At 41.6% G+C, this 23,695-nt stretch overlaps 1 protein-coding gene across 1 annotated transcript in view; it reads right to left on the reverse strand.

The window, feature by feature from the left end:
- plppr5b (phospholipid phosphatase related 5b) overlaps positions 1–23,695 on the reverse strand; it is a gene marked incomplete at both ends in the record, with an annotated part of 86,771 nt that overhangs the window by 26,301 nt on the left and 36,775 nt on the right. The window contains one exon of the mRNA XM_080019957.1: positions 11,220–11,352. Coding sequence (XP_079876083.1) covers positions 11,220–11,352 — 133 coding nt within the window. The remainder of the gene's footprint in view (positions 1–11,219; positions 11,353–23,695) is intronic.

The raw sequence follows: 23,695 nt of genomic DNA on the forward strand, positions 1-23,695 counted from the left end.
TGAACAGCAACTTTCAGGTCGGCAGACCCAGTGAATTAACGTGTGGGGGCAATGCCGTAGCGATTAGATTGAAAAATATATTTTTATTTTCTTTTACTCAGAATTACAGCTGGACCCGGGAGTTTCGTAATGCAATTAGCCACGCCCACCTAAAGTTCTGACATTTCCTGCAAACTTGATCGTGACATCACGAAGGCCGACAGGACAGGGCGAGGAAAAGATGAAAAGATGTTTTTGTTTTATTTTCAATTTAGATTTTTTTTCCTTTTAGTTTCTTACTTGTAGGAAACAAAAAACTTAAACAATGAGACAAGTACGCTCCCTCCCAGCGGTGCCTATTTTACACCAAGGCATTTTGAGGGCCGCTCCGAAACCGGTGTCTAAGCTAGAGATCGAGCGGCTCACAGGGGGAGCTCTCTCGGCAGCGAACAGCCCGCTGTCTGAGCTCCACGGACTGTCGGAGTTCAAGCCTGCTTCACCTCCAGTTTCAAACGTTCACCACCTAATTGTACCGGTTTTCACCACAATTTAAAAAATAATACTATTGTACTTGTTTTCAGCACTTACATAGACGTTTATCATCTTCTGTCCCACTCATTACCTACACGAACGATTACCTAACCCATGAAAAAACAAACAATGCACCACGAAACATAAGTGATAATAATAATAATAGTTATAATAATAACAATAATAATAATAATAATAAAAAAATAATAATAAATATAGCTGCAGGCAGCAATACACGGCCCATTATCGACACCAATTACAAATATTTGAGTTCCCATGGAACGTAGCATCAGTTTGTGCTGTCGCTCATCTTAACGTCAGCATTAGGACTAAATGTAAACTTTTCCGAGTTTCCAATGAACGCAGCATCGACACGGACGTAATCAGGGACCAAAATCAAACGGACACGATTCGGACCCGTTGCTCTGGAGCTGCAAGCGAACTCCATGTGTGAGGACACACACACACACACACACGCACACACACACACACACACACACACACGCACACACACACGCAGTTTGTAACCACTACGCAGGCTCGCACGGTGCGAATGGACGTTTGTAGCCACGACCTGCACATGGGACTCCGTGGCAGCATTGCTGCTCCATCAAGGTGGCGGGAGCCAGAAAAGTTACGAATCCTTTGAAAAGTTCAACACTCGGAAATGAAGTGCGTCGGCGTCTGTGTGAGCTTACTGCCGTGCCGATAAAAGAAAAACATATTTTCTGAACAATCGCGGAGCACGGAGCAAGTTTGCGAGAAGTTTGAGAGTCTTTCTATTTTGACTGGCATGATCTTCATAGTCTCATAATGAGCATTGCACACTGACGTCTATGAACAGATAAAGGTGGAGATGGCATTTTCCATATTATCAGTCTTCATGTTGACAAATTGAATCATATCATTTTTACATTATTATTTTATGACATTGTTATAATATATATTTTATTAGTTTTTCTATGGACGAAAAACTGTGTATGCTCCTTGAACTGGTGCCTTTACCGCAAGGAATCGAGATACTGGGTTTGAACACATCAGGCCTGGTCTCCCCATTGATCCAGTATCACCATATTTGCAAACGCGGTCCCAGTGGTGGTAGGAGCGGCTGGTGGCTGGAGCTGTAAAACCCCTATACCAGTACATATCTATGCATCTACTGCATATAATTTGGGTTGGTGTAGACAAGTTGTGGGCGAATTAAGCTCAGTCTTTCAGTCGTACTTTTAAACTTCTACGAGGCAGCCAGGCAGCGCCCGCCTTGATAAATCTAAAAGGATCCCACTCGAACGCTGTCCCAGCTTATCTTCACTTTTGTGAGATTCTCAGCCGCTTTTAAGACTACACGACAATTATTTTCCAGCGCGTGGCGGGGAATGCTGACACTTCCATTTCTTTACAGTCCTCTAAATAGATGTTGTCAAGAGCAACTGTGACTCACCGGGGTCGAGCGTTCCTCAGCTTGGGAACTTGTTGTTCCGGCAGCGAGCTGCGATAGGGAGCGAGACGCCACAAACACAAAGATGTTCCCTAAGATGCCGGCGTGCTGCGAATCAAATTTAATTTCCCTGGTTTCAAAAAAAAGTTACATCTCACACCCCGTGGCCTGATCCGTGTCATTGCACGTATGCAATGGCGTGTAACAAAACACAATTCTACATTGTGTGCATCACTGTGTGCGAGCACAGCCCTCACGCACAGCGTCCGGTTCATGTCTGTGATGGGGTCTGTGGGTGAGCGCTGGCGACGGCGCCCGGCGTGGGCCGTGGATGGAGGCCGTGGATGGAGGCCGTGGATGGAGCGAGCGCGTCGGCGTCACAGAGGACAGCGGCGTGATGCGCCGCTTGTTTGAGCCGATGCCCGAGTCCCTCCAACGCCGGCCTTGTTATTCTCATACTTACCACAGCCTCCAAGAGCGGCCTCGTAGACACTCAAAGCGCACGCACCCAGGCGGGTGTACCTGCCAACGCACACACGGATACTGTACCGCACGCCCACACACACACACACACACACACACACACACACACACACACACACACACACACACACACACACACACACACACACACACACACACACACACACACACACACACACACACACACAGCTTTGACCGCAATCAAATTACATTTCAACCGCAGGGGACGCAGTGGGGTTAGGATGTTTCATTTGTGGTTCAAATTTCCTCTTTGAGCAGTTTGCAGTGACCGTCAATGATCAGTCGCTCAACGCTTTCTACGAATGGCAGCTGTGGGAGTCTCTACCCACATTTACGGGGTTTAGGGAGGGAGACGGAGTCGCCTGGGCGGTGGAGCGGCGATATGGCGAGGATTTTTATTCAGAACGTTAACACATAGTTTGGTTGCCGTGGTCGTGCTAGGGGCGTTTCGTAGTCATGTGCCTCGGCACCTCCACTGAAAGACAGAACAACATACAATATATGAAAACTCTCCCAGCCTGTCCACAAAACTGTCCACAAAATTTTATATTCTGAAATTGAGGGGTTAGAAACAATGGTCTACTGCTCCCTGTACATATTTCACGTCAATAAATTCCTAGAATTAGCCTTTTTGTCTTTAAGTAAGGCTGTTGAGTGCCCATTTTCTGAAAGCTAGGCAAACAACTTCATACACACAGTTCTAGAGCATTCCATTTATCTCAAAAGACAAAAAAAGGATCCCTTGCTTTCATGATTTTCTGGCTTCATTCATTTATTTTGCACCGTACAGTAGAAGCAACACATGCACAAACAAAGATAACACTTCACTGATCCACAGTGGAGGGAAATTCCACACAAAAAAATGGATCATAGTGTTTATCACCCATGCATTTAAAACATACAGCTTGCCATGGACTTAACTGGATTTCTGAAAGACAATTAAGATTTAATTAGAAATTATATTTATTTAGCGTTGTTTGAGTTTCAATCATTCAATTGGATATAAGAATAGAGCCCAAGAGGTGGACGCAGTGGAGGTGGAGGGGGTGCAGCAAGCATGGAGTGCAAGAGGGATAGGCTGCTTAAAGAGGCAGGTCCATAAGGGCGTGGAAGCGTGTGGCGCCGTCAAGTTGTCTGACAGAACTACGACACAAGCTACGCCTCATTTAACTGATACAATCAACGAATTAATCAACCACACAGTGTAATGCTAACTGGCTGTGAACGGATGTGAACCCACAAACACGATACCGAAGCAATCAGGTAAGAAATCCAAGAGACAATCTGGCAGAGAACAAAGGAAAGTGGACTGGTATTTATACTGGGGGACTCACGAGGGAATGAGCTGCAGGTGGGGGAAACCAGCTGAAAATACTGGGATAATATAAATACTGGGAGATCAGGGAGGATTCATGACATGTAGGTTGCTTCCAGAACCCCTGCAACAGGGAGCTTTCAAGGCTCGGACAAAAGGTTAGCATTTTTAAAACCATACCACTGTTTTATGTTGCTAGTGGCACAGTGCTTGCACTGCTGCCTAACAGCAAGAAGGTTCTGGGTTTGATACCCGCTCACATGGGTCTCCTCCAACACAAAAGGACCCCAATTAATAACAAGCAGAACCCTGTCCTGTCCCTGACCACGACATGGATTCACACCTGGAATTGGTCCTCAGGCGCTGACATAGTGAAGGCTGCCCACTGCTCCCGGCTGCCCCCTGTCCAGACACCACTCCCTGCGTGTGTTTGTGGTCATCACCACTCCCTGCATGTGTGTATTGAGTGCAGTTGCATCTGTGAGACTAATGATGAATTATTCTTGATTCCTGTGCTATGTAATGTGTTGTGTGTGTAACCTAAATATGTATTATTATTTTATTTTTTTGTGTATTGCTGCACCATACTAAGTCATCTAAGCAGGTCTTGGTAAATGTTAGCAAGTTTATCCACCTCACTTTAGCAGTCAGTCGTACTTAATGTCTTTAAGACACTTTTCTGACCTCCAGCCCCCGTACTATGCTGTGAGTTTGAATAATTAACACTTTAAGTGCTCCATCTGTGATGAACAGTGTATTACCCACTCTTAAGTTTGCTCAAGCCCTTTACTCACATTCATTTTTCATAACATTATTTTTCCCTACTGAAAGAGCAGTAAAAACAAAAATAAAATAAAAACAACAATATTTCTGCAATTATCCACCAAAATAATAACGCCTTCCCCTGACAAGTTGAGTCAACGACTCTCCAGGGGCGGTTTGGTTTTCACAGCTCGGTGCTGATGTCGCGCCGTTGCCGGGACAAGGACGGTGCCATGACCCGCTCTTGACCTCTCAGTGGTGTAAAACCTGCCAAGCGTGTGCCCGCTTGCACATGTTTTTTTTACAAAACAGCGCATTGAAAAATAAGGAGCTAAGGAGCGGAATACACAGCTATGCAGTAGGCAAGGTTAAGGCTTTTTGTTGCCTGTGCGTTTAATCCGCCATATCCGCTCAACCTCATTTTCAAAAGTCCAAAGTGCAGCCGAGTTCCACCTCAAGATCGCACTGTGCACTCCAGATTCAGCACCAATAGAAGCGCGTGGCCTTGCTGGAGACGCTAGCTAAGTACTGTTAACTACTGTCTCTGTTAACATGCATCAGCTTGTGAACAGCTTGAGAAATTAAACAATGGCGATGTAGGTTCTCAATGATTCATCGCGCTGAGGACGCTCTGACCAGAGTGCCTGTGCACTTTGAAACTTCCGAGTCCCCACGAAGCGGGAGACGAGTCGTTTGTGTCTTCACCCTTTATGCATTTATCATTCCGGTACTTGCGCCTCCTGCATGCGGCACGGCCCGCGGCGGCTGCCAACCATGGCTGAATGAGCGAGAGTCAGCTTCACCAATTAGCGCGCGATGGAAGACCTTAACCCTGTCAAGTCGCAGTTATCATCGCCGGCAGATGATGAACGGCATGTTTGATTTAGCTGTTAATAACTTCTCCCTTGCGAGGCAAGGGAAGGAAACAAACAGGGGAAGCCTGGTGATTTCTGTCTTTTCTTAGTATTGTGGCTGCTAGAGTATAGAGTGCAGGAAAGGGTACAGTACAAGACATAGGCACTAGACAAAGGCCAAAGTGAATGTATAGCACAACGGGGAAAAAAAGATCCAGGACTAGAGAGGGCTAAAACTGAGAGCACTAAACAACAAAATACACAGTGCCACAACCCTGGGCTGTGTTCTAAATTTAACCCCCACCCCCCCATGAGCATTGCCCAGTGAGTCATTATTCAAAAGCCACGTTGTGTAGAAGTGGCAGAGAAGACTGCTCTGCTGTGAGACGTGAGGCCGTCGTGCTCGCCGGCGGACGGGGACAGATAGACTGGGGACGGATGGACACACAGGAGTCTAATAACTCAGGCTAAATGATCACACAGAATAGATACACAAATGCAGGCATGCAAGTGCCTTATTCACATCAGTGCACGTGTGCATTAATTGAGCCCACGCATGTGCGAGCGCCTGCATACCCTGATATTATCTGAGACACGGTAAAGAATCTGGAGACAGCCAAGCTGAAGGACTTGGTGCGGCAGCGGCGTGCAGCGGGGGACCACATTGGGGGTCAGGGGTGGGAAAAGTATCAAGGAGTCAGAGTGAAATAGATGATTATACCTGGGGCCCGGCTCCAGGAAGACACACAAGGTCCCATCATCTAGTGCACCGATATTTCCAAGAAAATCCAAAGGGCCTCATCGTCTCTTATGCAAAGGGTGTCAATGGGGTTAGGCACCAATTAAACATTTGGTGAGGTAATACCATTAGTATTCGCAATTGTCAATCTTTTTGGTTTTCCAAACGTATGATCTTTTAAGCAGAAATATTCAATTAAATTAATTTTAAAAATAATAATAATAAAAAAAAACAAACTGTACTATTGCCTGTGTCAAGTGGTGGTCTGTGTAAGTGGTTATCCACATGTGAAATCTAGGGGTTTTGGTTGTGTGTGCCATTTTCAGTGGGTAAATGACACAGCGTACAGCCAGCAATGCCTTGTCAGACTACATCACGCCATTTAGCTTTTTGTCCAAAGCGACTTACAATAAAAACACGTTATCAGTAGTATCAAACCATTGTATATCACAGTCACAGCCAGTTAAACATTCTATCTGAATATGTAGCATTAGTAGAGTTTGAGAGTTTTTATGTTTTTTCTAGAGCTTGACTAGCTGCACATGAACATTGCCATTGCTTTTCCATGTGTCACTATTTCACGATTACAAAGTTAGGACCTTCTATAAGAACCACGGTGTGAGATTGTCTAAGGGAGATGTACACTTCACTCCCCTGAGCTAAAAAGTTCCACATTTGGGCTTTACTGTAATTAATGAAGGTCTTTTGCTGTGTGACCCACTTTTTGAACGGTGATTACTGTGAAAGTGAAACCTTATTTTGAACTTCACTTAATCACTTAAGTGATTATTTGGCCTAACTTTTAAAAACGTGGCCTGTATTCTGGCCAAGTCGATTTTATGCTGAATTGCAAAGATTGTATAAATAGTCACCTGAATGGCCAACGCTAAGAAATGTTCTTACAGGCAAATACTGGAAACGCATAACATTTGGGCCAATAATATCATCACAGACAAAGCCCTTTCATTACCCAACGTGCAGTCAATTTATACGCAAACTGCTCACACGGAATTGTTATTGAAACCCAAGCCTAGCCTGATGCGATCTATTCAGGAATACTATTCCAACTATATTGGATTGCGCCTGAAGGTTAGGGATACATCGCTGAAGAAAATACAAATTAAATGAGAGCACGCAGACACATTGCCGCAGGCCCGATGCAAAAGAGTGGCTGCTGTGGAGCAGGGCCTTTCATGCTAAAGATCCAATACATCTGAAGAAAAAGCTCCTTCTCTTACTCCAACTCTACAAACCCATTACCTTTTTACGTTTGGTGGGTTCATTTTGAACTCAATAATATTCCCTTTAGCATTGAGGACACAATTCTTTCTCTCTTGGCTAGTGCTGGGCGATATGGCCAAAAATGTTATCGCGATAAAATATTTCATACTGTTCGATAAAGATATTTATTCACAATATATATATAAAATAAGAAAAAAAAAACCGCAATTGCTGTTAAATGTTTTTTTTTCCTTTTTACGAAGAAGACAGTTGTATGCCATGATTCATTTTTTTAAAAACACTTTTATTGGTGGAATGAAATTGTCTAAAATAGACACTAGTCTTCCAGCAAAACTTAGCAGCATTTAGCATCTTCATTTTTTAAACAAAAGAAATATAAACAAAAAATATGGGTAAAAATTTGAAGATAAAATGGTATACATTATTTTTATATAATGGAGATTGCACAGCACTCGTAATGTAAGTAAGAAGGGAACAAGAAGTAACAAGTGCAGCTGCTTTAATTAACATTTCACTTAAATACAATTGAGATCAAATTAAAAACGAAATAAATATGGCAAGTCGGCCTAAATCTAAATAAATAACGTTTGTGGTGTTGTCCATCTTCATCGGCACGTCTCGTCAACATATTTTACACAATGAATATTTACCTTCTGCTTTGGGTCGGAAGTTAAATATCCAAAAAACCCACCAAACTACCGATGCATGTGGCCCTCTTGTCAACGATACATCATCTTTCTCCTTCTCATTTTGGACGCTGCCGCTCTGTCTCCGCTGCTGGTTTGTTTACAAGTGCAGTGGACTTTTCTATATCAACAAACCTATTGGCTAGAGGTGAACGGTCAGCTTTAGATCATCCAAATTGATTGGTTTTTCGTTGCAACTTGCCTAACTCTTTTCGATAAATGAACAAATCTAAAAAAGACTTTAGAAATGATCAAGCCTATTTTATTTCATGATAATTATCGTTATTTTATCTCCCAGCACTACTCCTGGCCCACTAGTAACGCAGAGACATAGTTACTAGTGGTCCAGTTACTCATACAGTATGTGACTCATATCAGTTTTTTTTTCATGACGGTGTGAACAGCACAAATCACATGGAATCTGATCGGTTCAATGCGGAATTGGGCCACTTTCAAATGTTGTCCTAAATCGGACACAGGTCCGACTTTTTGCAACGCGACCTCAATCTGAACAGTCAAATCGGAATTCATGTGACACTTTCGTCACTCTAGAGCAGGGGTTCCCAACCTGTTTATTATCGAAGACGGGACCACGGCACCCAATGTGTTCATGAACTGGCAGAGTGAGGCGCACTGCGGCCGCACCGCCGCCCGCGGCACCCGCCGCTGGCCACCCGCCACCATTAAGCAGCGCGGGGAGGGAAAATAAATAATAGATAAAGTAACAGATAAATACTGACCCAACGTTTTATATGCATGCCTGTATATATACGTATGTGATAAATAAACATCTTGATTCTTGATTCTTATGAATAGCACCGGATCTAAAATTGTGTGTTTGTGTGTGTGTGTGTGTGTGTGTGTGTGTGTGTGTGTGTATCTGTCCTCTGAGGGGGTGATCGGAGGGCAATTTGCACACATTGGGTTTTTATTTTGGGTGTATTTTGTTTTACTAAATGTCCTTATTGAACAAAAAACAAAAAGGCCCAGTGCCCCTGTCTGGATTTAAAGGTTTAATACGCAAGCTTGAGCCGAGGTACAGGGCCCCACGTCGCCCGACAAACCACCGGGCTGCGGACCCTGCCTGGTCGCAGTGCATTTGCCCGCCATGTTTACTTCTGTACGACAGCAAGCTCCGTGACAGCTTTGTTACTTGTGCGCATGCGGGTCAGTTCAGGACCCTGACCCGTTAACGCTGGAATCTGATATTGGCCACATTTTAAAAATGATGTGAACAGACAAACAAAAAAATCGGATCTGAGCAATAAATCCGAATTGCACACTAAGGCTTGCAATGTGAACGAAGCTTTAGTCTCTCTTTATGTGAAAGACGACCTCAGCAATAATGACAGGAATCTACCTTATTCCGATATGATATACAGCAATGTTTCTCAAATTTTTGGGGACTGCAGGGGGTACTCCGAAAAAAAAAAGTGCTAAAAAATATTGGTTTTATATGATGTTCAAAAAAACACATACAACGCACATACAGTACAACATTTATGTTAATTTTCTTTTATTTTCTCCCGATGCCAGTGAAGGGGGTACTCAGATGAAAAAGTACATGGTGCTACAATAATTGGTAGGGCAGTCGTCCAGTCGAATCATCAATCAGAAACCCGTCTTTTTTTGTCAGTGAGTATGCAGATGGAATATTACAAAATGCAGAGGGATAAAATTTCAATGACTAATTATTAATAAGGGGAATCATAAATGTATTTTTACACCCTACGTGACAATCGTCCACGTCCTCCAAATAAAACAACTAAAAACAGTGTAGGGACAGGGCATGGAGGAACGGGGCACGAGTAGGGATGGGTATCGTTACGATTTTAACCGTACTACTACTCTTACTGATACTGTTGATCAGTCCGGTACCTTAACTTATTATTTCATGTTTTTAAGAGAAAAGTATTAAGTACAAATTAAGAGCAGAATTAATGCTGCTTAATTTCCTCAGCATTACGCATGGAGAGGGGGCGATCGGAGGCGCAATCTGCCCACGCCGTGCCACTGTCACTCACTAAAAGCAGGGTATCCTCATGTGTGTGTGCAAGCCAGGCACAGGGAGCCAGCCCCGCCCGCCTCGCCCATACCTTCATATCTCCGGTGATGGAGAGAGAGAGAGGAGAGATGCCTCTTCTCATAATAACAAAAACGCTTCTGCGACAAATATCTTAATCTTATTGCAAGTTAGAAATGGGTTATATAGCCTAAATAAATATAAAATACATTTCCTTAATTTCTCCAATACTGTGAACAGTACAGGTAACGTTGGAGCTTATCGATACTATGGTCTTTACAAATTGAGCCCCGGGAGCCTCGGGGCCCGTTTAATATCGGCTCTCGTTACCAAACTCAAGGCACAAATAATTGCTCATGCCCCATTCCTCTGTGCACCGCACCCCCAGCAAATAGTCAGATGTTGGCATTGTACAGCCGAATCCGATTTGACTGACAACATTTTGAGTGGGGAACAGCCCTAATAATTGGTAACCCATTGAAACAACCTTACCAGCGATAAGGGGAATGAGAGCCAGCTCACACATTATCCCTCTAATATAAACGAGCGTGGGAGAAGCGTTAGATGTGTTAATGTGAGGGCAGAGCTGGGGCAGGGTGTGGATTCTCCCTCAGGGATCTAGGTTCATAATCCTCTTCGGGAAGCCTTATCTCATCCACTCATTTAAGTGTGACACAGCTACGGGAGGGAATTATGGTACTGTGCCGTGCGTGTTTGGCAGACTGCCTTTGCTGAGACCTGATACATGCTCGTGTAATTGAATAGAGGGAATCAAACTAACTTTTGGTCAACTTTATGCAATGAGTAGGATCATGTAGTGGAAAGAAATTAAAGGAGTTATGCTTGGCGTCAAGGTTTACGGAAGTCGAATAGCAGTTCATTTTTCCCATAGACAGTTGTTAGGTTACTGGTCGTTCATGCATTTCCAACACTTGGATGGGCATGAAACTCTCCCGGTTGAGTTATCAGTACAAATAATTAGCACTTGTGTTGAGAAAATCCTCGTAAATAGAGTCCTGGATAATATAATCTTGTACCTTTGGGCTTTTTTCAAACAATCAGTATTGGGACTCTTCGGGACAATCCATAGAGTTGGCAGGTGTGGAAGTAACATTCTGGAGATAACAGGGTGAACCATGGACTTACCTAGGAAGCGGAAGGTTCTGCGAACCAGGGGATTGAGATAACAACAGTCTCCTGTGGCCACTGTCTTCTCAGACCGGTCAAACTCTTTGGATGTGTACTGGACCAAGAAAAGCACTGTCTCCGTCACAGTGATCTGGTTTTAAAAGAAGAGAGAGAAAGGGAGAGAGAGGGAGACAGAGAGATGGTGAGCGAAGACAATTCAAATGAGCCAGAAAATTACAACCATTCTGTGAATCCAAATTGGCTTAGAAGGCGAAAAAGCCATTTTCAATGCTGTCACTCTTGTCGCACAGCCCAGAGTGTGTCTAACTGTTTTCCCTGCTGGCGCCATCTGTACAGTCCCAGCTGTGAAGAGCTAGGGAACATATTGAGAAAGCCCAGGTGTGTGTTGATATTTGTTTGCATAGGCGAGCATCTACAGTACCATCCTTATGAACGCCTGTCTGCACGTGCCTTCTGTGGCAGCATGTATGTATCTGTATGTGTGTAGCCCTGGTCATCCCCCTTGTCAGCGGATGACAGCTACCAAAGGCTGGGCATTTTAGCCAGTGTGTTCCCAAGTGTGCCAACCACATTGCACCAGCTACTGCTCTCAATCGGTGAGCTGCGATCACTGATTGCTGGTGGCTACAAGAATGCAACCGCAACGGAACTCTGCGGCATTGTAAATCAAGCATCAAGGGTGCCAGAATAACCAAAAGGACACAGTATTTTGTGATTGTGTGTTGTGGTGTGTGCCAGCCCCTAGAGCAAATTATTCACCAGTTTGCCAGCAGCTCCGCAACCTCTTCCCATCTGTAAATGGTCCAAAAAAAACTTTGGCCACAGCTGATTGGCCAGGAAACCAACTTTCTTTGCTGATTTATTTCCCCACTGTTTCATCGTGAATACACTTTGTATTGAGTTTACTTAAGAGTGCCAAGTCTTTCTACATTTGTACTAAACTGTCTAGCTAATGTTTGGCACAGATGAGATCAAAGTTGTCTGATGTTTTGGTTTTGTACCACTACAGTACAGCATCCAAAGTGTCCGCTGGCTACCCCTGCCGTTCGAGGCCAACAGCTAGCGTTGGTTGGGAATGGAATCTCTTGGTTCTCATACAACAGCACTCAGGGATCAGCTGCATCCCAGATGTCTCACCTCAGCCATCACAGCTGTATGTGTGATTCAAATATTTACACACAAACATACCATATGCATTTACAAACCAAAGTAAATCAAGGCATAGGGCATTTACGAAGGTTAAAGACACCCCTGCCTATGGAACCTGCAAAAGGATTTGGTACTTGAGTTTTGTGAGTACATTGTACATTTCAAGATTCAAGAGGTTTATTCGTCACATACATATATGCTTTCATACATATATGCAAAGCGGGGGTACAACAAAGAAGGGAATAGAGGTACATATATGGGATAGGCTATTTTTATATACAGATATGTGCAGTAAAAATATTTACAGTATAGTATACAACAGTACGACACAGCAATACACTAACACCGAACAGAACAGAAATACAGCGCAGTATGCAGTTACCCAGAACAGTGATACATATAGATGGAGGAAACCCCATGTGAGCTGTAATGATAAAAGATAAAATGATAAAAAAATGATAAAAGCTGTAATGATAAATGACCGTGCTGAATTCCCGGGGGAGGTAGAATGGACGGCATTGCGGCATCTCAGTGTGCTGCGATGGACCGGAATCCCAAAAGCAGACATGCATACTGTAAATTTTGAGTCTATGAACAACAGACGCAGTGCGCCGACTACCCTGACTTAGTCCAGCTGGCTGAAGCTTAGCCCCTGCATCTCATGTTGATATTGCAACACTGCAATATGCTGAGCTCTTGGCAGTAGCGAAAGCAGTTCAGAATGTGTGTGTGTGTGTGTGTGTGTGTGTGTGTGTGTGTGTGTGTGTGTGTGGACAGATGGACATACGACTAGGCTGGGGTGGAGGAAGTGTAGGTGTGTGTGAATGGCCAGAATGGAGACATAGGAAAAGCTTTGTTTCCTCTCCATTTCACAAGGTGAGGGGGGAGCAGCAACACACACTGGTACAAAACACAAGAGGCTTTTATTGCCTATGCACGTTGCGAAGAACAGTGCAAGCACAAGAGTACAGTAAAAACCAAGAATAATAAGCATTCATGATAGTAGATCGAAAGTTCACAGTAAACAATACAGTAAATACACATTACATTCATTACTTGATCAATACATGTTAAATACATACAGTATGGAATGAGTACACAACTTTTACACGGTAAGCACATAGCTACACATGGTAAATGCATGAAGAAAATGTATGTATATAAAGTATCTATCTATCTTTCTATCTATCTAAAATACTGCCGTTCGGAGTGATGATACCCCTTTTTCAGAGCCATTGTTACTTCATTCTTTTATTTGGTAAATTTAGTTCAAATTAAAATAAAATAGGTATCTATCTATCTTTCTATCTATCGATCTACAGTATCTATCCATCCATCTATTTATTTATAACGAGAGAGTTCACTAAACTGAACTGTACTGTAAGTGTAACTGTAAGTTACCAGATAAGAAAAATAAATATTACTTACCACTAACAGAAGTAAAAAAATTTGTGATTAATTTGCAGAACTCAAACTACCTTCTCCTGACTTATTTGCCTGGAGAACAGTTCAATGTAAACCAGTATGGTGCGTGCGTTTTAATGATTGTGTATTCATTTAATGAGAGAATTCTGATCAGATGTCAGCTGTTAAGAAAGATGCCACGTCAGGTGGAGGATTGGATGCACTGTAGGACTGTATGGATGGTGTGCTGGCTCGGTTAATGCGGTCTCTCGCCCCCGGGGCATCAGTCAAAATACTGAGTCATAGAGTGACGTTCAGTTCCTTTAATTCAGAGCAAGGCGGTATTCAGGTGGGTAGAGAATGAGCTGTAGTGGTCTGAAGTATATACAGAATAAAGAATCTGGTAAGTCATAAATAATTGAACAAAAAAAACAAACAAAAAATTTAAATATTGAACAAAATAAACTATTCGAATGCTGAAATTGCCATTAGATTGTGTATTTTCTTTTATAAATAAATAATTGATTATAAATATTTTAGCTAATGTTAACAAATTACACAAACGTGTAATGAGCAATAAAGTTCAATATAAGTTCATCCAGTTTTTTTGCACAGTGAACGCATATGAGAGAGAAATATTCCCGGTAATGTTGTGCGCAGTCAGTGTCGGCAGAGACACACGAGCGCCTCCCTCCACTCCGGCGTTTCACTGTGTGTACAAGGGAGTGCGCTTTTGACCCGAATGTCCAGTAATTCCAAAGATGTTGCGATGAAAGTGGGAAATAAACCCGACCATCACAGACAGAATGTCCTCTAGTGCAGCGGTTCCCAACCACCGGCCCGCGGGGCCTTTGCCACTGGGTTGTGAGAACACGGGCGTGATTTTTTTCATGAGCTGATGAAATCTAGAGGTTTTATTTGCTTTGTTTGGAGAAAAGATTGCTCTGATCTGAGCTGCGGAACCGTGCATAACACCCCCCCACCCACTCAAAAGTTCTAAATTTAAGCGTTACAATTTTAAATATATTCAAATATTGAAAATAATAAAGCATACAAATTTGAATGAATTTGAATATATGGAGCCCTAGTGTGAACACGGCTCTTCCTGCACCATGATGGCAGAGAGCCGTGCCCCATAACGGGGCACAGAGGAACGGGGCACGAGTAGGGATGGGTATCATTAAGATTTTAACAGTACCAATACTCTTACCGATACTGCCTATCGATCGATTATCATTTATTTTTAATTTCTTTAAGATAAAAACAAATTAAGAGCAGAATCAACAGCGCTTTATTTTCTGCGCAATACGCATGGAGAGGGGGTTAGAGGGGATTTAAGAGTTTAATTCTCTCTACCATTGTCACTCACTCAGAGCAGGGTCTCGTTGTGCGCGTGTGAGAGCCAGAAAGGGAGCCGGTCAAGATAAGCCATTTTGACGGAATAAAATAATTCCTGTGAGAATGAGCGACCGACTCTCGTTCAATGTTCACCGGAAGTCCTCCTCCACTCACTGTGAATTAAACCAGCTGAATCAAATCAAACGACTCTTTTCACTAAGTAGACTAATTTTGTCATTTGCTTGTGTGCACCCCTGGGCATATGGACCCCTTCTGCTGTGTGTTCTGCATACTAAAGACAGGAGGGATTAAAAAAAAAGTGTCAGTGGAACAGTTGCTATAGGAACAAACACATAGGCCATGCTCTTCTCCTTATGGGGACACCCATGCACAAAGACATACATACACGCACACACGTAAAGGGAAAGCACGATTCACCATTTGAAACAGAATTCTAGCCCCGTTTAGAATACTGCTGTACTGACGTGACAACCCTGTACTAGAATCCGTCCCCACTGCGACACTAAAAGTAAGTTTCCGAACTCAGCCTTCCCTTGCAGAATACTTTTCCTCAAGATTTTTCACTGAGTAGATTCTTGGTGTGTAATTATTACTCTTAGACAGACAACAGACAGTGAATAAGGCAATGAAAATAAGCGATCCCAGTAACCCTATGGTCTCCATGTATGAAAAGGATGAATATGTTGGTCTTTCAGGTTTGATGATCACTAACAATGCAGATAATGTCTGAAGATGTTCTTGGATGCTGAAACTTACACCATTGACAATTCAATGGACAATTCAATTATTTTGCTAAGTTCTGCACTTCCTCCTACTCAGTATTTGATTTCATACAAACTAAAACCATGAAACGATTAGCAGCTCAACAAGGGGGAAAGAAAATCTGTTTATTTCAGGATTTGACAGTACAAATCGTCTAAATATTTGCACTGTATAGTTATTGAAACAAGGAAAAAACTGTAGCTCATTATTTTTTTGTGGTGTGGTTTAAGCAGCCACACCATTCTTGGATCTAGGTAATTGGGCCGGGATCAAAGGTGGCTGTACGCCTGTTGCTTGTCAGAGCAATCAATGAGCAACAGGTAAATCACCCATCCCCACAAACACACGGGGAGTATCAAATGCTTGATAACAATGCAAGCATCATTACCAGTGATGGAATTCTTAGTCTCAGAGCTAACTCAACTTTACATAATATGTAAAATAAGGGTAGGTGTAGTGATTAAAATAAAACAGTATTTAAAAACAGAATTTAAAGAGTATTTGAACAGTTAATTTTTAAACAAAAGATACAAATCTAAAATGGAAAGAAGATTCAAGATTCAAGAGGTTTACTCGTCACATACATATACATAGGTTCATACACATATGCAGTGAAAAGTATAAGTAATATAAAAGTATTTATCTAAAATAAAGTCAAAATAAAATGCAGACTTGATAGTGGACATCTTAAATAGTCATGGGCCACAACAATGCAGTGTCATACTGAATGGTTGGATACACAGTGACAAAAACTGCAATATACTACTGAGACGTAAGACAAAACAGGTATGCAATACTTGATTAATTCAAATGAGTAGTTTTAAAGTTTTACTAGCCTCTTTTTAAAGTGGCCAAGTGTGTGGATTTCAAGGTTATAGTGTTTTGATTTAAACATTTTGGGTTTTTGAACTATCAAATTTTTATTTTACCAAAAGTAATTGTGAAATATCACCACCAAGATCTGCATTTGAGAGAAACGTTCCCCCATCAACCCCCCCATCTAAAAGATTAATTTTTCAAATTCCAAAAAACATCAATGGCACAATGAAATGTTAAAAATCCATCAATAAAAGTTGATAGTATACAATCAACACCAGGGATGTGATAAAAATGTGTACAAACGTTAAAGAAACTAAACAGTATAGGGGTCCTTATGAACACTCAAGTTTGTTTTGCTGTTGATACAGTTTAAAATCCATGGTTTACTTCACGGATTAGTTGCCAACTATGATCAAATCCCCATATGATAGTAAACTGGATATTTGATTCCCCCTCTGCAGAGAGGAATTTTCACCTATCAGTGAGAAAGGATTACCCATTGAGATTTTTGTCAATGGGTCTTCAATTGCATATTTATGGGTTAGGTGTTGGGGCTTCCAGACCTGTTGGGTGACACAATGTTTGGCCATTAAGTGCTAATAAAGAGATGGCCCAAGGCTTTGTCTGCGGTCTGCTTCGTAGTCAATCAAAAAATGTGTACTGCGGCAATTAGAGACAAGTACTGTAGTCTTATGTAAAAGTTGTAGACTGGGAGGCTATGATACAAATGATTAATAAAAAAAAAAAAGTAGTAAGCAACAGATAAAACCGCAAAAACATATGATAAACAATAAAGGGTGATGCAGCAATACAGATAAAAACAATCTCATACAATCAATAGTCATAATGCACAGATGTGCATTATGTGTGTGTGTGTGCATGTTCAAAAGTTGCCGTTCCGAAAAGCAACAGGGATTGATAGATACTTATAATATACTTCAAATAAGCATTTCCATAGAGTAGTAGTATTCACTAATAATAACTTATAAGCTGCGCAAACGGCACACTGTAGGACAAAAAAATACCCGCTCCAAATCTCACACAATGAGTTGAAGATAACAAAGTGTTGAAGATAGCATGATTGTATTCATGAATTTATCAATTTACAGTAAAGAAGCGGAAATGTTATGTATTATGCTTGACCGGCATACAGTACATGTGCTGTATAACCAGCACCAGTAGTACCTCCTTGGATTTTCCCCTAACCCTGGTCATAATTTGAGGTAGGGCTTAGGCCTTTATTTGTTTGTGTTGACCACACCCCCGACATTTATTAGAGACCCGGTTTTTATTTGAGCAAGCGTTTATATTTGAGGAAGTAAGGTAGCTCAAATATATGAATTACCTTATCTTCTAAACCTTGCACTGCTATTATGTACATTATCACCTCAATGCTAACCCTTCTACGTTTTTATGTCATTCATTGTCTCGAGCTCATTCAATCGTTTATTTTATTTAAGTACAGTATGGAACCAGATGAGAATGGCACACCACTATTTTATATATATATATATATATATATATATATATATATATATATATATATACACACACTGTATATTTGTGTGTGTGTGTGTGTATGTGTGTGTATGGATAAATATATCTAATTTTCTGTTTCATTCAATTAACTTTGTAAAATTAAATAAATACATCAACAATAAAAATACTATTTTTATTTTATTATTTGCCAATTATTATTTATACTTTTATTACCGCTGAGTGTACGTGGGCTGGTCCCCACCCAGAGCGATGCAACTCAACCGGACGGACTCGGGACCGCGGGGCCGTGGTCTTAGGTCTAGACCAATAGCCGGCACTTCCATCACTGAAAGTTTAGTCCTTAGGTTGCAGTCTCTGTCCTAGAGCAGGAGCTGAATAAGTTGCTCAAAAGAGAGTTCTAAGAACTACGAACGCCCCTACAGTAGTGCCTACAGTGCAGACACAATAAAATGGACAGTTCCTCCCAAAAAGTCCTTAGAGTGATGAAAAATTTCCTGCGGTGCGAAAATGCACGATACGGCGAGTTTTGCCATACATTAAGTGCGATTAAATTTGTTGCAAAATTTCACATTTATTTAATGTAATTTAAAACACCTGTCAGACAAGGTTACTGGGGTATTTTCATTGGCTTTAATTCAATTATATACATCTACAGAAAAAACCTACACAGATTCATTCATTCTTTCAAATCATTCATTCTTTATAATCAGATATATATGTTGATTCTATTAGATGTACAGAAAATATGTTCCATTCGTGCGAGTTGCTTTACGTTTGAACCACTGCCTACCCCGGTGGACAGATAAAGCATTGCAACTGCTTTTCCACAAATGAAGCCTGGAGGCGTTCCCAGGCGCTGGCGCAAAATTACTTCATCGTATCTTCATATAACTAGCACGAGCACGGACCTGTCATGGTCTTTGCATGGGTCAGCCACGCCCCAATCACAGATCTGCCTGGGCTCTGTCATGTTCCAGCTGCCCTCTCCAGGTTGCTCCTACTGTAGTATATAATAATATATATAAAAAAAAATTTCCATTACTTTAAAGAGATATTCTGCAGGAAAAGAGGCAGCACATTGAGGCTTGCATTTAAGTCCCTGTAAAGTGAATTGATTGATTTGTTTCTAAACACATTATACAGGTTAGAAAGTAATTGCTGAGAACATATGAAAAGACTGCAAATGATGTAGTACTGAATTGTGGAGTTCAACTGTTAAACCGTGTCTCACCATTTTTGTGGTCTGGATTTTTTAAATCACTAAACAATGACGTACGCGAGGTCATACTTTGCATGGCCTCGCCCCCAACATAATATAGACCCCAGGTCGGACTGTCAGAAACGGAGCATCAGAGGTGAAATGATGAAAAGTTAAGCTCAGCTAAGCTAAGCTTACAGCTCAGAGTTTGGGAATTAATACCTGGAGCACAAGACGTCTTTAGGGAAACCATGAACTCATGCCAAGTCCTCCCCCCACCCTCCCGGAAGCCCCCAACACCACATTTATCTTTTCAGAACTGCTTTAAAAGTAACGGTGTCCATAAAACGGCACAAAACAAAAGTGCCTTCCCCTACTGTCGTTCCCCAGGCACCTACATTATCGCTGGTGATATAAGAAAGCTCAAACAGGGAGCATTCACATGGAACCACAATTATGTTGAACCGCAGAGAATTGTTGCTCAAAAGTCGCATTAAAAGTATTAATTCCTGACGACATTACTTGTGCACGCTGAACTTTAATAAAAACACATGTTAAATGTTTTTTTGTTATTGTATATATATTAAACAGCATTTAAAACCATCTGTCAGATTTGTGAAAACTTTATTTTATTTTATTTTCCACTACTGATCAAAAACTACTGTACTTATAGGGGGATGGGGAGGGGATGGTTGCTCAGGAGGTAGAGCTGGTCATCTAGTAATCTAAAGGTTGCTGGTTCGATCCCAGGCTCTTCCTGCTAGCATGCTGTAGTGTCCTTGAGCAAGACACTTAACCCCTAATTGCTCCTGATGGCTGCATCCGTCGGTGTTTGAATAATTGTAAGTCGCTTTGGATAAAAGCGTCTGCTAAATGTAATGTAAATGTAAATGTTATAGTAGTCAAACCTGAACTAGATTAAAATCAGAAGCCTAAGCAGCATTTGAAACCCAATTTCAAATTTGTGAAAACAGGATAAAGGTGGATTTCACTGTATTTTTTTCATCCCCCATATCCAAGAAAAGCTAATCGAAGAACTTGAAGCACTAAACAAAAATGTTTATTTAGTTGACAAAGTGTTTTCTGTGGAATCGCAGAACAACCAGTTTGGAACAATTGTTCTATAATGTGCCGGCCAGAAAATAAAACCTGGAAGGACTGACTGACCCAGCCCACAATGTGCATTCAATTTAGAAGTATTACTCATGATGTATGCAAAGACACGAAGACTGGACAGCATCAAATCAGCTGGACCCCCTGTTGGGTCCCTCAAAAGCTGAAGAAAACCTCATCCATTCCTCCTCGCCTTCTCCCAGCCACGCCAACATCCACAACAAAAAAAATCTTGCTAAAAAGTCAATTAATCACCTTTCTGATGCTATCAATGCCCACACTATTTAGAGTGACAGCATTCTCCTGGAAAGAGTGACTGCAGAGCAAAGGCATAGAGAATAGGAAACGTAGGCTGGTGAGTAACTTACACACTGCCCACACCAGACGTGTAGGAGTTTGAATCTGCCTCACTGTGTCGCACCGAGAAATTGGATGTCTGTTAATCCAGAGTATTGGGTCTTGACATGGCCCAATACCTCCATTTGACGCATGGTCTTTCATTTATAATCATCCAATCTATATTTGTTCTGGATCAGACTGGCCGGTGAACACTGGACGTTCAGACTGCAAGCTTTGACTAAATTTCGATTGAAAGTGAGTCTGGCATTGATTCAGACTGGGAATCGCTGTGATGTGTTCGACCACTTTGAGCTTAAGTAATTAAATTGCATATTTCTTTCCATCAACACTCAGGCTAACAGTGAATTATAGTTATTGGAAATAATTTGGCAGGAGGGCTGTATTACACTCTTATCGACCTATAGACTAGATTTTAAACTGAAATCCTCTTGAAACTCAAACTCTTTAATGCTTTTCTAGAACCAAGGACAATGACCAACTAACACTACCACCAGTATAATGTCCAGAATCAGCTCTAGCCACTTTGCACTGCTCAATGCCGCTTGAAAATCAAGGCAGGTGAACAAAATCACCAAACCAGGAGGGCCTTTAAAGCCTGGGGCATTCGACACAAACTGGTGTCTACTTTCTGTTTCCCCCAAGAAACCACAGAAGAATTGGACTATGAGTTTGACAAGGTTGAACAAGCCAGAAAGGCGCATGATGGTGCCTGGTCATCCATTTTACCACCTCCTGTATTTGAGTTGTAGTAGATTGTATGGATTGTATTTTCTTGACTTTTTTTTTCATTACAAGTCGTTGTCCAATGTTTATCATCTAAGAGAAAAGAAAACTCCTGAAAACAATCCTGAAAATATGCATTCACGAAATTTTGAGGGTCCAGCCTACCATGTGTCATATTATAATAACAGTGGCATTGGTCAACTTCAGATTTATAGCCGCGTCAACATGTCTTTACTGCATTTCAAACAACAGCTACAGTGATCAGGGTATGGATTAGCCTCACATGACCCTCCCTTGTAATCCACTGAAGCCGGCTGTTAAAAAAGTTTTCTCGAGGCCAAATAAATAGAGAGGAATGATGAGAAATGTTTCAGCACATTTCCTAGCATGTAATAAATACTAGGGGATTTGTACAAAGAGGGGGTGGAAATGCAATCACTGCAGTGCATAAAAATAATCATAATTGGCTGTCTGGGATGACGGATTATATGGTTAATATTACAGATCCCAGAGTAAATTTCAAATGAGCTACTGCAGGACGAATAATATAAGATGTGGAGATTGAGGAGCCACAGCCTGCAGCCAGTGGAGGAAACAGGGGTGGGGTGTCGGGGCAAATGTTAAGCCAGAAGAGGTGTAGTACGTTAAGGAGGCGCTTGGAGTCAAGCTCGGTACGCACATAATGGAAACGTACTGGTTTCCCAACTGGTTCTATAAAACGGTTGTAGTTCCATGAGAAACCATCATCAACTGAAGAACCTATTTATTAAGTGGATGGTTCTTCGCATAACTCATATCATTCTTTGGAATATTACATGGTTCTGAATTCTTATTTAGAGATAGATAAGATAAGATAAAAATACTTTATTAATCCCCAAAGGGAAATTCCAGTGTGGCAGTAGCAATGACATACATGACAAAACACACAAAATTTACAAAAACACACACAATGAGGTAGGTAGCTTGTGAATGAATTACTATATATATATATATATATATATATATATATATATATATATATATATATATATATATACACAAACACACACACACACACACACACATACATACACATATATGCCCATACACATAAACATATATACACATGCATGCATACATACATACATACATACATACATACATACATACATACATACATACATACATACATACAAACATACATACACCTATAAACATATATACAGTACATATGTGTATATACATTTACATATAAAATAACTACTGTACTATATATAAATAATAGATTAAAATAATAATAATAATAATAGAATAAAATACAATTTAACTTGCAAGGTAAAGCTTAAAAGTGGAAGTTATATGTAAAGTAAAAATGTGCCTTGTGCATTGCCATTCAGTGGAGGAGTTTCCTCTCCTGGCACAGAGGGGGGTCAATATAGGTGCTATACCTGTGGCAGAAATGACCTCCTGTAACGGTCCATATTGCAGTGGAGCTGAAGGAGCCTCTGGCTGAAGACACTGTTGTCTGACCAGTAGGTTGTGTAGGGGGTGGCAGTGTTGTCCATTATGCTGAGCAGCTGGTGCAACATCCTTCTCTCCACAAGCAGCTCTAGGGGCTCCAGAGCAGTCCCCAGCACAGAGCCAGGCTTCCTTATCAGTTTGTTCAGTTTCCTGGAGTCGTCTGGTCAGTCGTCTGTCTGTCTGGTAGTCAATAATCCAGGAGGTTGTGGAGGCGTCCACCTGCATCTCTTGGAGCTTCTCTCGCAGAAGTGCAGACCGGATCGTGTTGAAAGCACTGGAGAGATAAAAAAACATGATCCTCACCGTGCTGCCTGCTTTGTTCAAGTGAGAGTGGGATCGCCGAAGCAGGTAGATGATGGCATCTTCAGCGGTAGGCAAACTGCAGTGGGTCCAGAGAAGTGCTCATCTGAGGTGTGAAATGCGCCAATATCAGTCTCTCCAGGACTTTCATAATGTGTGATGTCAGGGCAAACCAGTCTGTAGTCATTGGGGGCAGATGGAGAAGATTTCTTAGGCTTCTTCGGTACCGGAACAAGGCATGATGTCTTCCACAGCACTGGAACCTTCTCCTGGCTCAGGCTGAGGT

Source organism: Zeus faber, assembly GCF_960531495.2.
Source record: "Zeus faber genome assembly, chromosome: 19".
NCBI lineage: Eukaryota > Metazoa > Chordata > Actinopteri > Zeiformes > Zeidae > Zeus > Zeus faber.